The sequence below is a fragment of the Mauremys reevesii genome, linkage group 11 (assembly GCF_016161935.1).
Source record: "Mauremys reevesii isolate NIE-2019 linkage group 11, ASM1616193v1, whole genome shotgun sequence".
NCBI classification, from domain to species: Eukaryota; Metazoa; Chordata; order Testudines; family Geoemydidae; genus Mauremys; species Mauremys reevesii.
The window spans coordinates 65,708,438-65,724,258 of record NC_052633.1 but is presented as its reverse complement, the minus strand read 5'-3'; the positions used below and the strand labels follow the sequence as shown (position 1 = coordinate 65,724,258).

General features: G+C 39.9%; 1 protein-coding gene across 13 annotated transcripts in view; it reads left to right on the top strand.

Moving 5' to 3' along the window:
• Positions 1–15,821, top strand: part of KALRN (kalirin RhoGEF kinase) — a 737,748-nt gene that overhangs the window by 137,735 nt on the left and 584,192 nt on the right. For 9 of the 13 annotated variants that reach the window (XM_039493997.1, XM_039493996.1, XM_039493992.1 and 6 more), the window contains exon 2: positions 13,480–13,640. The exons of 3 other annotated variants lie outside the window; for them this stretch is intronic. In XM_039493997.1, coding sequence (XP_039349931.1) covers positions 13,484–13,640 — 157 coding nt within the window. In that variant the 5' untranslated portion in view covers positions 13,480–13,483. Of the gene's footprint in view, positions 1–5,796; positions 5,935–13,479; positions 13,641–15,821 lie in introns of those variants that run through there. One more of the 13 variants, XM_039493989.1, reaches the window with a different exon arrangement.

Sequence of the window (15,821 nt, the reverse complement as noted above, 5' to 3'; positions counted from 1 at the left end):
CTGCATGTTATTAATCTTTGTGATGCAGGCTGTCATCTCTGCATTCCTTGTTAAAGTGGACGTACTGTGTATATGGAGCAGCCTCAGACATGCATTTTTCCCAGCGTAACTGGTACGCTACTCTAGGCAGCACTTGATTAGTTAATCAAGTTGTGGAGAAAGGATGATGACATGATCATAAATATTTTTCTTACAATGCTGACCCAAGAAAATATTTTTCTTACAATGCTGTTTTTAATAGTCTGATTATCGTGGTGGCTGTGACTGATGGTCAAGATAAAGTGATGTTCAGGGTATGGGGTTTGTGTCTGATCAATGCTCCTTTGTCTGGTAAATGTCCCTAATTGTGCTCTGCATTCCCTTTCTCCAATCAATCTTCTTTTGAGCCCATCCAAAGTAAAGAAAATATTGATACACAGTGGTAAAACACACAGGTGCTTCATTTTGTATTCTCTAGCTGTAAGGAGGAGGCAATTTTTTGCGACAGTTTGACACAGGTGTGTGTGAGAGAGAGAGGTGTCTATCCATTTACTGTAATATTCATTTCCTGCAACTTTTTAACTACTTGTTGATTCATAAACCTCTGGGGTATGGACTTCCGACCTTAAGCAGAAGAAGAGAGAGGGAGTCTAGATTCTACAGCTAGATTCTATTTGGAGTTGAGCAAAGCTTGATCCAAGCAGGGAGTAGTTATGGCTCCCTCATCATCCAGGGCCGCCCAGGGGGCAGGGGGGGTGGGCAAGTTGGGCAACTTGCCCCAGGCCCTGGGCCCCGCAGGGGCCCTCACGAGAATATAGTATTCTATAGTATTGTAACTTTTTGCTGGATGTAGCCCCAATGCCACTTAAAACTGCTGTCAGGCAACTCCCATTGCATCATGGATGTGGATGCTTAGTGGCCCCTCCACCAGTGGAGGATTGATGGGGTGGAGCGGAGTGGAGGTGCATCTTGACCTGTCCCACCAACATGTACAGGCAGATAGACACTTTGTGTGTGCAAAATAGGCAAGGGGATACATGACCAGCATCTTCTACAAAGACTTTGCTGGTTGAATGCCCCACTGCAGATGTCTCTGCACAAACTAAACTGTTATGCCTTGTATTATATTTGTCTGTGTTAGACTATAAGATCTTCAGAGCTGTGAAGTTCTGTACAACCCTATGTACATTTATGGTACCATATAAATAAGTGGCCCACTGTGCCATTTTTATTTTCTTTCCTTTGGTAATTTTTGGCCTATGCGAGACAAAGCTGTATTACATGATAGTAGCCCATAGCAGTGCAACAGGGAAATGAAACATCACTAAAATATATAAGAAATAGATAAAAAATAAATAATTACATGTGTGAGCTGTTTGACTGAACATAGTTTCAGATATGTAAAGAAATTAATTTTAGCTTGACAGAGTAATTGAGGCAGCTTTACATGGTACCTCAAGACAGTCTCTGCCCTGAAGATCTTACAGTAGAACCTCAGATACAGACACCTCAGGAATAGAGGTTGTTCATAACTCTGAAATGTTCGTAACTTTGAACAAAACATTATGGTTGTTCTTTCAAAAGTTTACAATGGAACATTGACTTAATACAGCTTTGAAACTTTACTATGCTGAAGAAAAATGCTGCTTTCCCTTTTTTTTAGTAGTTTATGTTTAACATAGTACTGTACTGTATTTGCTTTTTTCGTTTGTTTGTTTTTTTGGCTCTGCTGCTTGATTGTGTATTTCTGGTTCTAAAAGAGTTGTGTGTAGTTAACTGGTCAGTTCATAACTCTGGTGTTTTGTAACTCTCTCTGAGGTTCTACTGTACGATTTAAAGGTCCAGTACTGTAAAGAGCTCCGTTTTGCAGTGAACTTCTGAATCTATCTGGAGCTCATTTTGGGATTAGGTCCTAAAAGCAGACAGATAAGCCCAGAGACGCTGGAAGACCTAGGGGAGGAATTAGAATAGAGCAGTTATGTACAGCCAATACAAGGTCATGTATCTACAAACAGAGTGAGTATAGACTATACTTACAGGATAGGGGACTGTATCCTGTAAAGCAGTGACTCTGAAAAGAACTATAGTCTTTGTTAATAACAGACTACCATGATCCTTGTATGTATAAACAAGAATATATCTATCAGGAGCAGGTAGATGATACTGGTACTGGTGAGACCACTGTTTTGGCGCCCTTTACAGAGAACATTGAAAAATTGGAGAGGGTTCAGAGAAGGATGATTAGAGGGATGGAAAACCTGCCTTACAGTGAGAGACTTAAGGAGTACAATCTATTACGTTTAACAAAGAGCAGACTGGAAGATTGCTTGATCATGTTCTTTAAGGATGTATACAGGGAGAAGATATTTCATACTAAAAGGCTCTTTAATTTAACAGACACAGGTATAACAAGATGTAATGGCTGGAAGATAGTGCCTGAGAAGTTCAAATTGTGCAATTTTTTTTTTAAAGTGAGGTAATTAGCCATTGGAACAACTTCCTAATGGATGTAGTAAATTCTTCATCATTTGAAGTCTTTCATTCAAGATTGGATGTCTTTCTAAAATGTATGTTCTAATTCAACCACGAGTTATTGGATTCTATATAGAAGTTATTGGGTGGAATTCCATGGCCTGTGTTAAGCAGCAGGTCAAATTACTGGTAATCAAAATGGCCCCTTCTTGTCTTACAATTTTTGATTCTATGGAAAATGTTGCTTTGATTATTCTTTCATTTACCCTCTTAACTTCAATCTATCATATTCTTTCTCTTTAAAAATATAATGGATATGGCAATTGATAGATATGAATTACTGGACCTTGCAGAGGAACTGAGGTATTTTAATGAGGAAAGGGTAGGGACTGGGATTGGGAAGTTGTTCCATGCACAGGGGCAGCATGGAAAAGTTTTATGTCAAGGGTTAATAAGTTTGAATATAGCCAGTATGTCAATAATAATACATTTTTAACAGGATGCTATGGATTTTCTTACTCTTGCTTTCATTGTGTGTGAATTCTATACATTGGATTAAAGGTACTACATAAAGTATAGCAAAGACATCAAAACATTTAATTACTGTTAGCTTCATAGCACTCCTGTGATGTTGTAGGCATTGTTATTATACCTGTTTTACAGATGGGTCAATTGAAGCACAGAGACATAGGGTGACTTGTTCAAGGTCACACTGGAAATCTGTGGCATAGCTAGGAATGGAACCTAAGAATCCTAGTTGAGGAGATGCATGCACTGCGTGTGAACATTTTGTCAGTTTTTAAGTTAGCTTGAAGTTGTCAACATAGTGATATCTGATCTGGATTACTGAGATCTACTGCTCATCTCCAAGAAATAACCTAAAATAAAATGCAAGAAAAGACTAGCTCAATTTGCAGCCAGTTCTTGAGCTGAAACAAGAGTGCAGCTTTGAATTATAATCATGGTTAGCCGACACTGACTTGATTTGGGGAGGGGGAAGGGGAACCTATAAGCACTGGTAGTGAAAGGCAATGAGTAGATGAGCAGCTGTTGAATATTTCTTTCAGTATGTTTTCTCCCCAGAGGTGCCCTTTGTATTAGTCTCTTACCATCTGAAAAACTATAGCTTCCTAGTCAAGTCTGAACCAACATATTCTTCACACATTTGTCATTTTCATGTGTATTTAGCATGAGCTTTTATTTTTACTTTCAACAGAATAGAAATTGAACTAAAAGCTCTGTCAAGAGGGTTTTGCATTTCATGTGGTTCCTAACCAAAAAAAGTTATAAGCACACCTTCTACTTTACAAATTAATAAATAATAACATACTTTGACTATACATAGTGCTTTGCATATCTCAATTTCCCAACACTTTGGAGGGTTGGATAAGCATTATCATCACCATTATACAGATAGATTAAAATGTAGGAAGGAGAGGATAAGTAACTTGCCTGAGGCATCATCATGAATCAGTGTTAGGATTGGGAATAGAACTAGGATTGGGAATATCCATCTCAATGTACAGTCTACTAGAGCACAGCTGTGAGACCCCAGCAAGGCACCTATTCAGTCATGATTTAGGCCTACATTTTCAGAATTTGACTAATGATTCTGGAGTGGCCAACTTGATACCCATTTATGTCTGTTTTCTTTAAATGATTTTGGATCTCCTCCTATTCCCATTGAAGTTTAATGTGTTTTGCCATTGACTTCAACAGGAGAAGAACTGAGCCCTTAGAATCATCTCCTCTAGCTCAAAATGTTTGTCATTGAAGGATAAATTTTAAATTTTTAAAAGAATTCATTCTAAGTGCTAGAGTCTTCCTTTTTTTTATTAGAGAACATTTTGATTCAGCAGAGATTACGTATAACTTTCTGAAAGTTGTCCTTTAGCATTCCCTCTAGTGAACTTCAACTTTTGAAGGTATTTCAAAAGTTTAAGAAAACCATCAGAAGTCTCTTCTGGTTCAGCTCATGAGCAACACCTGCTAAGATCAATATCCCATTGATGATGTAGAATAAATAATATTGGCAGCTCTGAGCTGGAAACTAGAAACTACAACTTTAAAATATGGGTAGAGGTCAATAATACATTTCTGGTGTATTAATACGTTTCTCTATGAGGCAATGCGTAGGCACTGTTGGATGGATTGGTATAATTTTTAACCCAAGCGGATATTAAAATAAATATTTAATCAGACCACTTATGGTGTGAATCAGTTAAACATAAATATTATGCATAAACTTTTCTTCTCTTGTTCTGAATATAAATGCAATATTTATTGAGGAAAATGAAGTAAAAATAATTTTGGTAATTTGCAAACTAATGTGCACTCTGCTTCCATTTATGCTGCAGTCTGAAGATAAGAGTGCCTCAAGATAGGGGCCCTTTTACAATCCATACTTTGGAAACAAAATGCAAACAAATAAATCAGCCAATATGTTTGACTCCTGGAAGATAATACTGAAAGTCTTAAAGTGAGTTGGAGAGGCAGTTCTATTTCTATCAGTAATTTGTAGAGGAATTTTTTTTTCAAAAGAGAAAACCAGATTAAGGAAAATCTCCTTTAAACTGCATAATAAAAATTGCATTCTAAACATATTGAGAAAGCTGCCGTACTTTGTGTCATTTAAGTGCACTGATTCTGGTCTAAGTAGCTGATTCTGGTCTGTCATTAGCCCTAGCTGTAAAGCTTGTCACATATAAAGTATGGTTAATTAGATCAGAAAGATTTGCAAAATGAGAGCTTTAGGAGACTGAACTGATCATTAGAAGTCAAATTTTGAAATTAGAACAATTTAAATATCTGATGCTATTACCCAGTGTAAATTTAAATGGTAAACACTACAGTTAAGGTACAAGGAACCCGTTCTGTTGTTATCCATCTCTTTGGACCAAAGTATCTTCTCTGACTTCATGGATTTAGGGGCATATAGTTCTTTTTCCTCACAGATCTCTGACATTTCTAGATGAGTTCACTGGCTGGTGCCTTAATCTTGTCTTCAGGTAGATGAACTTTACAATAATGTACTGGCTTTATGGTGGAGTTTAGCACAGAATATATCTTACTGCCAATAACATCTATGGTCTTCAGGCTGAAACACCAGCTTGTAACCTCTCTTAGATACAGCAGTGGTGCTGATCCATGAGCAAGGTAGCCTTAGAAGAAGTTTTTTTTACTGGTAACTGGTTCTTGTTTTCGAACAATAAATAAGCCCCCAAGGAAATTCTAATGTTGTTTCATGTCATGCTACTGAGAAAGAAACAATAGCTGCTGTTCCTTGTCTGACTTCTGATACATTATCATTCTTCCCTTTTCTCCACTTTCCCCACGCTGTCATAGGCAACAGGGTGAAATCTGCTTTTTGGTGCAAGAAACTGGACTGGTGCAGAGGGTCTCCAGATGTTATGGTTTTCTGCACATGTCTGAATTCTTCAATAAAACTGTTTGGCTTCCTATGACTTGTATCCAACTCTTCAGGTACTGAGATACTTCATAGATAAGCATAGTATAAGCACTAGGATTGAGAGGTTGAACAGACAGAAAAGGAAAAAAGCAGCAGCTAGAAAGAAATTTGAACAGTGTAAAAAAGAGCACTTCTGAAGGATTTTTAAAAAATTAAAGCTGGTGGGATTTCAGATCATGGATTTTACTTGGCACAGGACAGCTTTATTTTGCACAATGGAAGCAATACTGCACAACAGTGACCAAACAAAAATGAGATCTACTTGCTTTTTATTAAATCATATTATCTATGGTGTCCAACATATATGTATTATAACCAGTGTTAACCATATATAGAATGCCAAGGGACAGCTGTAGCATGCACACTTTATACTTTAAAAAAACACAATTTTAAGACTATGACTTGCTCTTTTCTACAGGCCTATTCCTGGACCAATTGAGTTCAAAGGGAATTTGCCTTACCTTACCTTACTTGAGAATTGGAGTGACTCAGGAGATAAAGAATAAGAGTAAATCCAAGGACCAGTTTCTGCCCTCTGATACATTCACATCGCTACCCTTTTGGCAAAAAAATATTGATTGTGACCCTATCTCTGCTACAATGAATGAGAGATATGGAAAATTCACTGGGGTAGGGAGAAACATATTGAACATTATTGGGATTTGGGTCTGCAACTGGGTTCTTCATCTGTAACCAAATTAGTGCAGACATCAATATTATTGAAGTGACAACATTTATAATACATATGCTATTGACATAAAAGTGTCACAAGTGATGGAGAAACTTCTCGCTGCATTTCAGACTTGGATGAAATGTTTTTTGCTTGATAGTGACTGTGTTGCTTACTGAGCATTTTACTCTAGATACTGTCCATAAAGGGCAAAATACATTGCTGGTGTAATTCTTAACAACTCAATTGACGTTAATAAATTTGGTTCACAGCCTCCTAGAATAGAGGAATTCAATTAGCCAGTAATGGGGTTAATAATGGGATCAGACAAATGGTTTTCAGCTTTTCTTGTTAGGGATATAGTTGATGACACCTCTTTTCATGCTGACTTAATTGGGCCAGATTCTGCCACCCTGAATACACTAAACAGAACCTTACTTCACAAGCAGATTCATTCATTTCAGTGGGACTACTTACAGTAAAGCACTATTCAGTGTGAGGAAAGGTAGCACATTCTGGCCTGTAGTCTTTTATATATTAATTCACATGAAACCTACTAATGTTTGCAGCTGTACTTTTTGAAAATCAAGTATTTACTTAATTTTTTGTAATGATCTTTTAAAGCAGACAAATAAAAACTCCCTTAGTTTTTGTACCGAGATAAGGCAGACAATTTCCCCAGGCAACTTAGTTATGGCTCTGTAGGGACTAATAAAAAATAAAATACTGTATCTTGTTTAAATTATTAAGCAACCTTATCCAGTATTATGGAAGAAAATATTGTCAGATTATCTGCCTGCTTTGATGTAGCAACTTTTCCTCATGTAGCTCCATTGAAAGCTCATTCATATCGCTTTTATTATCTTATTCTTTTCACACGTGCAGCATATTATCAGCTTAGGGACAAAATGCTGCTTCCCTCTTCCTTTAAATAGAGAGCTCAGTGAAAATATTATTAATCTTTCTGGGGTGTTTACCTTGCATTACTAGTAGCAGATCCATGGCGTCAGTGTTAATGATTTTATATAGGAAGGAATGAAATCTCTGCACTGACCCTGAAGCACTGTGAGCTTTCCAAGTATTATTTTGCCAGGCAGACATTTACTGCTGATGACTCTGGTCCTGTGAAAGGGTGTATTAGCTGTAACATTGATTTTCTTGTCCTTTTATATGGATAGAAAAAATGTATCTGCTACATTTTGGTTGAGGGGAAATAAAACAATGTTTTATTACCCTCAGGCTTGAGCTAAAAAGAGTTTGGGGCAGGGACTGCTAAATAAAACTACGACACTTATACTTGTGATGAGGTCTTGGGTGAATTTTTAAACTGTAGTAGTACATGTACTACTTATAATCTTGGGACTGAATTCACCCCAGGCTCCATGCTGACTTAAGCTAATGGAAACAGTCCTGGAAAGTCCATCTTCCAGGGGAGGAGGCTCTGCTGGCAGAAATTGGCTACTAAAAATGGAAGGTAGCACCACTGTTCAGTGGGTAATTGTGGGTGGAAGAAGCTGTAAGCAAGTCAGCCTCTGCAAGCAGGGCTGTTATGGAGTTCAGTCATAACTTATAGCTGTCTCTTGGTAGAAGAGTTCAAGGGAAGACTTGCTAAAATAATACCTGCCCTCAGGGAGTGAATTCTGTCACCAACCTGGGCTGAAGGGGGCTTAGCTGGCACAAGGAAGGTGCAATTTAATCATCACCAGGCCAGAAAACATGAATCTGGCCCTTTAAGTTTTAACTGTATAAGATCCAAATCTGACAACTAGGGAAATGTACAGACTTATCCTTTCCAATTAGGAGTGGGCTCTTTTGTTTATCCCTTTAGCTGTGGCATTTTCGTTTGGCTGTCTCTAATCTAATCTACCTCTCTAGGCATTTCTATACTGTGCTCATTACTGTGGTATGTAAGCACTTTGTGCAGTGGGGTGAGGAATGTAGTAAAAAACCCAAGGTTGAACCATGTTGCACTAATTTCTTGCTTGTGTGGAAGATTGTGCAGAGTTTGCCTTCTGCTTTCTATATCTTAAAAGGGGATGAAGCTAGTGTGGTTATTATTTATTAGTATTATTATGTGTGGTTTTTTTCAAGTGCCCAAAATGTGTTAGTTGGATTTCCAACCATAGAGGTTTCAAGCCAGAATCTCAGTTCATCTCAGATGGCATAGTTCCAATGACTTCAACAGTGCTGGTTTAGACCAGATAAGGATCTGACCTTTCAGTTGCAGAACAAGGTTATGTCCAACTAATGGCAGTAAATTTCCCTCTCTCACAACCACCTCAGAAGTCAAGTATGTTTTTAGAATCTCATTTGTTTTGCACACTTTTTGGCTACTTGTTAATACTTCACCCTAGCATTTGGATAGTGAAACCAAATTAGTCTGTTTCACTTTCTAATTCTCACGCACTAGCACAATCCAGAAATATGTGGGTTGCAAACATAGCAGGCAATGTATAAATCCAAACAAACATTTGACATTGAAAAATATATACTTTCAGGGTTTGGCAATTTATAAACTTGAACAAATACTAAATGTTGTTGCCAACCTCGAGCAGAGATGGGCCCAGACACAATTAGCTCACCTCTTCACGTGTGGATGAGGAAGATGGCCATGGGACCCAATCAGGCCACCTGGGAAAGAGATATGTGGCTGTGGAAGAGCTGGAGGATTTAGAAGATTCCTGAAGGAGACCCTGGGACATTTCTTTGTTGCCAGTTGGGGTGGAATTGGTGGAGGGTAAGTCAAAGGGACCAGGGAGAAGCACAACACAAGACCCAGATGGAAGGCTGTGGAATTCCCTTAGTCAAGAGGGGAGGGTTTCAACCTAGAGGGGCCCCTGGTAACTGTGTGAAAGATTGATTAATGTAGACCCCACCCAGAAGGGGAACTATTGTTGTGAATACCTTGGAGTGTGTGGAGTTCTTTTAAGGAGTCCTGAAAAGGGGAAACTGAGGCAGGGCTGCTGCAGAGCCACCCCAAGTCACAAAGGGGCATCTTGAGGTGGTGTAAACTGTTACAAGATTCAACATGGACTCTAATAACTACAGGGATTTCTCTTCCTCTCCTTATCTCCAAAGAATCCCTGTTTTTTCTATAGTGATGACAGTATGAAGTACTTGTTCTCCATCTGCAATTCCACTCAAATTGTTATTCTGCATGCCTTTTCCTTACTTCAGCTTGTAAAACTGGCAGAAGCAAATGAATCTGTAAAATAACATCTCTGTGTTAATAAAGCATAATTGTATCTAATGGTGGTAAAAAGAGCATTGCCCCCACTAGGCTCTTAATACTTTAGATCTCCAAGCCACTGGGAGGAGAAGAGACTTGTTAATCTTTACCTGCCTGGTGAGGGTGGGTGAATGAACCCCATGCTAGATCTGGCAGGGATGAGATAAATACCCTGCCCTAAGCAAGCAAAACTTCTGCAGAAACTGCTAGGATTGCAAAGGAATGGAGCCACCTAACAACCTGGCTGCTGTCAATCTACTAACAAGGGCTGGTGGTGGATCAATGAGGTCTCCAGTGTAGAAAAGAAGCAGATTGGACCAAGATACCATGTGAACGACAGGCCTAGAAGGAGCATGCAAGGTGCTGCAGGAAGTGGCATTGGTATACTTCCGTCTGCGTCACTAGGGGGTGCTATGGGACAGGAAGTCCTTTTTTCAGTTGTGACTAAGAGGCCCTGAATGAGCAGGACACTGATGACATCTGTCTGTAACCAAAGAACATCTCCAAGATAGACTCATAGACTTTAAGGTCAGAAGGGACCATTATGATCCTCTAGTCTGACCTCCTGCACAACGCAGGCCACAGAATCTCACCCACCCACTCCTGCATCAAACCAGTGTCTGAGCCATTGAAGTCTTCAAATCATGGTTTAAAGACTTCAAGATGCAGAGAATCCTTCAGCAAGTGACCTGTGCCCCATGCTGCAGAGGAAGGCAAAAAACCTCCAGGGCTTCTGCCCAGGAGGAAAATTCCTTCCCGACCCCAAATATGGCAATCAGCTAAACCAGCAAGATTTCTTCAAGTAGGTTCCATTGCTTTAGCTAGCCCTTTATGCTGCATTTCAAAAACAGCTTGTATTGGAAGTAGGTAGGAAAGCTTTTGAAATTTTATTTCTGTTTCGTTATCCATAATGTTTCCACTATCAGACTGTTTTATCATTTTAAATTCTTGAGGAAACATGCACAAACAGGCTCCTTTCATGAGTGGCACATGCACTCAGGAATAGGTAGGAAGATGGGAGTGGAAATATATTAGAGATTTTCAACAAATGTATGTTTGTTAAAATATATTGTTTTGTCAAATCCAAAATGACGAATGACAAAGCCACTTTTGATGAAATTTTCAATAGGAAGGGTGAACTCGCTGATCACCTCTGATAAGAGAGAGCGAGAGAATGAGACCTGACTCAAAAACCTGTCTTTTTGATCCAAAACTGGATATTTCAACACAATTCCTTCTTTGAAAACCTTTGAAAGATTTGGTTTTGGTTCCAAAGTGAAATGAAAACAAATTTCAAAACCTCAAAAGTTGTCCTGAAATAGAATTGTCATTCTCCGGCCTGTTTTAAAATATACCTATAGCTATGAGCCCCACAGGCCTATGAATGTTTTGTGAAAGGGAGCTGAATATAGGGCCGCCCAGAGGATTCAGGGGGCCTGGAGCAAAGCAATTTTGGGGGCCCCTTCCATTAAAAAAAAGTTGCAATACTATAAAATACTATATTCTCATGGGGGCCCCTGTGGGGCCTGGGTCAAATTGCCCCACTTACCACCCCTCACCCCCGGGCGGCCCTGGCTGAATATTCCAGCTTTGTTTTCTTCAGTCCAAGGTGCATGCACAGACTGAACAGATTTCTGAAAGACCTATGCTGATTTGAATCAAAGTTGTTTTTCCTTTGTGATTATTGGTTGCTGTGTTCTTCTGAGGTGAGGAAAGTTGGGCCCTAAAGGAATAATCCCAAGCCTCTGCCTGTCAGATAGAGATATGAGATTTATCAGCCTGTGCTGGAATGGGGGTCACACTCATATCATTAGCACCGCTGTCTTCTCAGGCTGGCTATAGATGAGGTAGATGACCTCCTAAGTACATCTACCTACAGATGTTGGGGATTGCAGCAGGACTGTTGCTCCTAGTAATGTTAGGTCTGAGAGATGCATGTTTTGTATCTGCATGTCAGTCCATGGGGTAAGCATGATTTATATGGGGCCTAATGGAAAAACTAGACAACGGAATAAAACCAATGAGCAGATATCATTCCCAATTTCTGTGTTGTTTAAAAAGCTCATTTATGTGTGTCCGAATGGAAAGATTAAGGAAGTAGCAAGGCAGAGTTATCCAGTGGTTTAAGCCAGGGAGAGCTGAGTTCAAACTCTGGTTCTACCACTGATTTAAGGTGTAGCCTTGCTAAATTTTTCAAATGTTACTCCTGAGGGAATTCTGCACCAAAAAATTCAAAATTATGCGCACAATATTTTAAAATTCTGCAAATTTTATTTGTCAATAAATAAATGAGGCTCCAGCATGGCAGTGGAGAGCACCGGCTACTGACTGCATTGAGGTGGGAGATCACTCTGAAGCCTCCCTTCCCCAGTACAGGGATTCAGCAGTGAGGCTGCACCTGACCCTGACACAGTGCAAGGGCTGGGGCACCAGGTGTGGGTAGGCAGGCTCAGCCCAGCAGGATCCAAGTGTGGAGGGGCTTAGTGTGTAGGGATCCAGGTGTGGGGTGAGGGGGCAATCCCCCCCAAAAAACTGGCTTCCCTGCTGTTTTCTGCAGGGAAGCACAGGAATTCCACAGGGGCATTTTCTGTGGGTGCGTAGTCATGCAGAATCCCCCCCAGGAGTAAAATGTGCCCATTTATTTTGGATACCCGAATTTGAGAACGCTTGAGCCTGATTTTTCACAAAGGCTGAGCCACTAGGAAGCCCAGAGGAGTCAGTGGGAGCTGCTGAGCTTAGTATTGCTGAGAATTTAGTTTGAGGTTTCCTCGAGTTAATAATACCTGTCATATAGTGCTTTTCTTTAGTAGATCTCAAAATACTTTACAGAAAAGGTCAGTATCATTAGTTCCATTTTACAGATGGGGAAACTGAGGCACTGAAAGCTGAAGTGACATGCCCAAGGTCACCCAGCAGCAGAGACAGGAATAGGACCCAAATCTTCTGAGTCCTAGTCTGGTGTTCTCTTCACTAGGCCATCCTGCCAGTAGATGAAATTTAAGTCATCTGAAGTGATTGATCACTTTTGAAAACTTTGACCTTAAACTATCTGCACAGACTCAGGCTTAAAATACACCATCAAGTGTGCTGTGATTTATTTTTCAGTGTCTGGTGGCTTGCTACATAAGTGCTAATTATTATTAAGAAGATGGTGAATTATCTGTAGAGCACAGTAGCTACAAATTACATTTAATGAAACAGGGAGACAGGCTACGATCCTGACCTGAAGTGCCTTTTGAAGTCAATGCGAGATGCAGTTCCACATGGAATGCAGAATTTGGGCCTTTATTCAGGCAAACAGGATACATGAGGCATTAGTTCTATCAGAAGGAGACATCAGTGGTGAGATTAATGCAGGAAGCCCTGATGCAAGAAGCGTGATTTAAGGAGGAACTTTTAAGGTGGAGAGGAGGAGAGCTCAGCGGATATGTAGGGCAAGGCTAGGGCACAAGCAGGGCATGGCACAAGATGGCACAGCTCTGCCCCTTCCCTTGGACTTGATATTAATAACTGGAAAAATACATTAGCTGATGCTTCACATCACCAAATAGAGCAAAAGATGCCATAATTATGAGAGGCCTGATGCATTATTTAAGGACAATTTGCAATTAGTGATTCTAAGTGCCACGCTATATTATTATTTTCTCTCTTCTGTCTCAGTTGAATGCAGTTGGATAATCTACAAATTTACAATGATGGAAAAATCACTATGAACACAGCTATGGCTTTCCAAATTGAAGGGAGATGGAAGAGAAATGAGAGGCTTGCTACTATGGTTACAGAGGGAGAGAGAGAGAAAAAACTACAACAGTGGAACTCTGGTACAGCATGAGTGTCATGGATTTATAAATAAGTCAGTGTCGTAGGCGCTGATCAGCCAGAGGAGGGGGTGCCAGGAGGGAGGAAATTTGCATGTTGTTCCCTTGGGAAACATTTTTCTCTAAAGCCTTCCTGTAGCGGGCAGGGTTTACCCCTTGCAGAGGAAGCAGAGGGCTGTGCCCTCCAAACCTTACAGGTACTAAATATCCACTGAAGGTCAGAGCTTATGTCTCTGGCTCTGGGACCATTTCCTACCATTCACCTCAGCTCCCTGGCAATGCATCAAAAATCAAGCTTTGCTGCACAGGAACTCACAGATCTTGAACTCCCCTGTAATACAGCACCTGGCTGTATTAACTTTCCTTAGGGTTTGATGTGGGGAGAATGCATACCTCCTCTTCCCATTCTCACCCCTTCCTCATGTCCTTGAGGCCACAGAAAGCCCCCACCCTGCATTCCAGGAGGTGGAAGTGAATAAAGACAACTGTCCATCCCTTTCCTAATAGACGGGAGGAAAGCTCCTTAAGGTCATACAGCCCATTGTTCATTAACAAATACATTAGGATCCCTGTCACTTTCTTGCATTGTTGGTTTATTTCTTTAATAGCTTCACCCTTTCATTTGGTTCATGGTCAAGAATGATCAGACATATTTGTTCATTCCATTCCATCCCCTCCCCTATTGCTTAATTTATTTCTGCTGTCATCGCAGAGGTGTAAAGGTGCTCAACCTGTATTCTTATAGCATAATATTAAATATTTATTATATGTGTAATATTCCAGGCAGTGATTCAGAAGTGATTAAACCAAAATAAATGCCGTAAAAGCCCACAAGCAATCAATTCACTTTTCAAAATATTTTGTCTTTTTAATATATGTGAAAATATATTTTATTTTCAAGGATGCAGATATATTTGTTTAAATCCATAGTAGAATAATCTGCCTGACATGTCCCTATAATTCTATCAACTTCACAGCTGTCATTATATATACTATAGGCACTTAATGGCAGCGGCAGGACTAGCACTCACTTTCTTTAGTTGTAAAGCCATGGTCACCTATCACTTGAAGTAAAGGAGAAGCTCCTCTTTCTGGTAGCAGAATAAGGCTGTGATTTGAAACATTGCTATTGGTTTTAGTTTTTTTTTTTAAGAGCTTGAATTTTATCTACAGGCCAAATTTGACTTGATCATGATCTCCTTTGGGATTGTTACCCCCCGCCCCAAACTAGTGCAGAAGCATCTTCCCTTGTGAATGTTTTAATGCAAGGGCCTATGGCTTATCTTTTCTCTGCATTCCATTCCCTTTGAATTACGTATGAAGGAAACCATGATCCAGAATTAGTATCACAACACTGTCGGATTCAGAGGAACGTACTGAAAGCTTGTTGTCCTAATGTTTTGAAAAGAGGATAAGGATGGGGTAGGAAGTGAGGTGCGAAAAAGATTATTGAGAAGGGAAGCCAAATTTGATTGATTTAAAGGGGAAATTCACCACTGAAATGAAATGAAATGAAGTGAGAACTGGATGTAAAGAAAATCAGTGCCCAGATTCATAATGGCTATGGAGTTCAGGTGACTTGTTTTCTGAATGGTTCACGGAGGTATGCAAGAGCTTGGCAACTTCTTGGTTACTGCTGATATTGCTGATATTCCTTCCTTGAGTTTCCAGTTGTGTGGCTGTGCATCTTTGAGTTAGACCTCGTGCATTTAAACTGTGAGCTCTGAGTCTTGATGTGAAATTATAAATATGATCTAGGTTACTACGGTAGCAAAAATTTCAATGGACCTCTGAGTCTTGATTTTAGGCTTAGCCAATGCCAACTGTTATTTTGAAGCCACTATTTTACCCTTTATACCCATTGTCCCTCATCTGATGTGGCTACATCTGTACAACCATCATAGGAGTAGGAGCTCATTCTTTCAGTTGAAAGACCGGAATTTGCTGTCCCAAATGGAAAAGCCATCAACTCTGCTTGATAAGAGGATTTTAAATCCTTAACTTCCATGGTTGGGCTGGCTGTAAAGGTGACACATATACCAGAATCTGGAATGGGAACCTGGTGTCCCACAGGCAGTGTGTATTAATGCATTTCACACTGGTCTAGCCAATGGGAACTGTGCTAAACCTTGCTACTTAACTGGAAATCTCTCTTGCATACATCATGTAACATAGGCCAGTGTG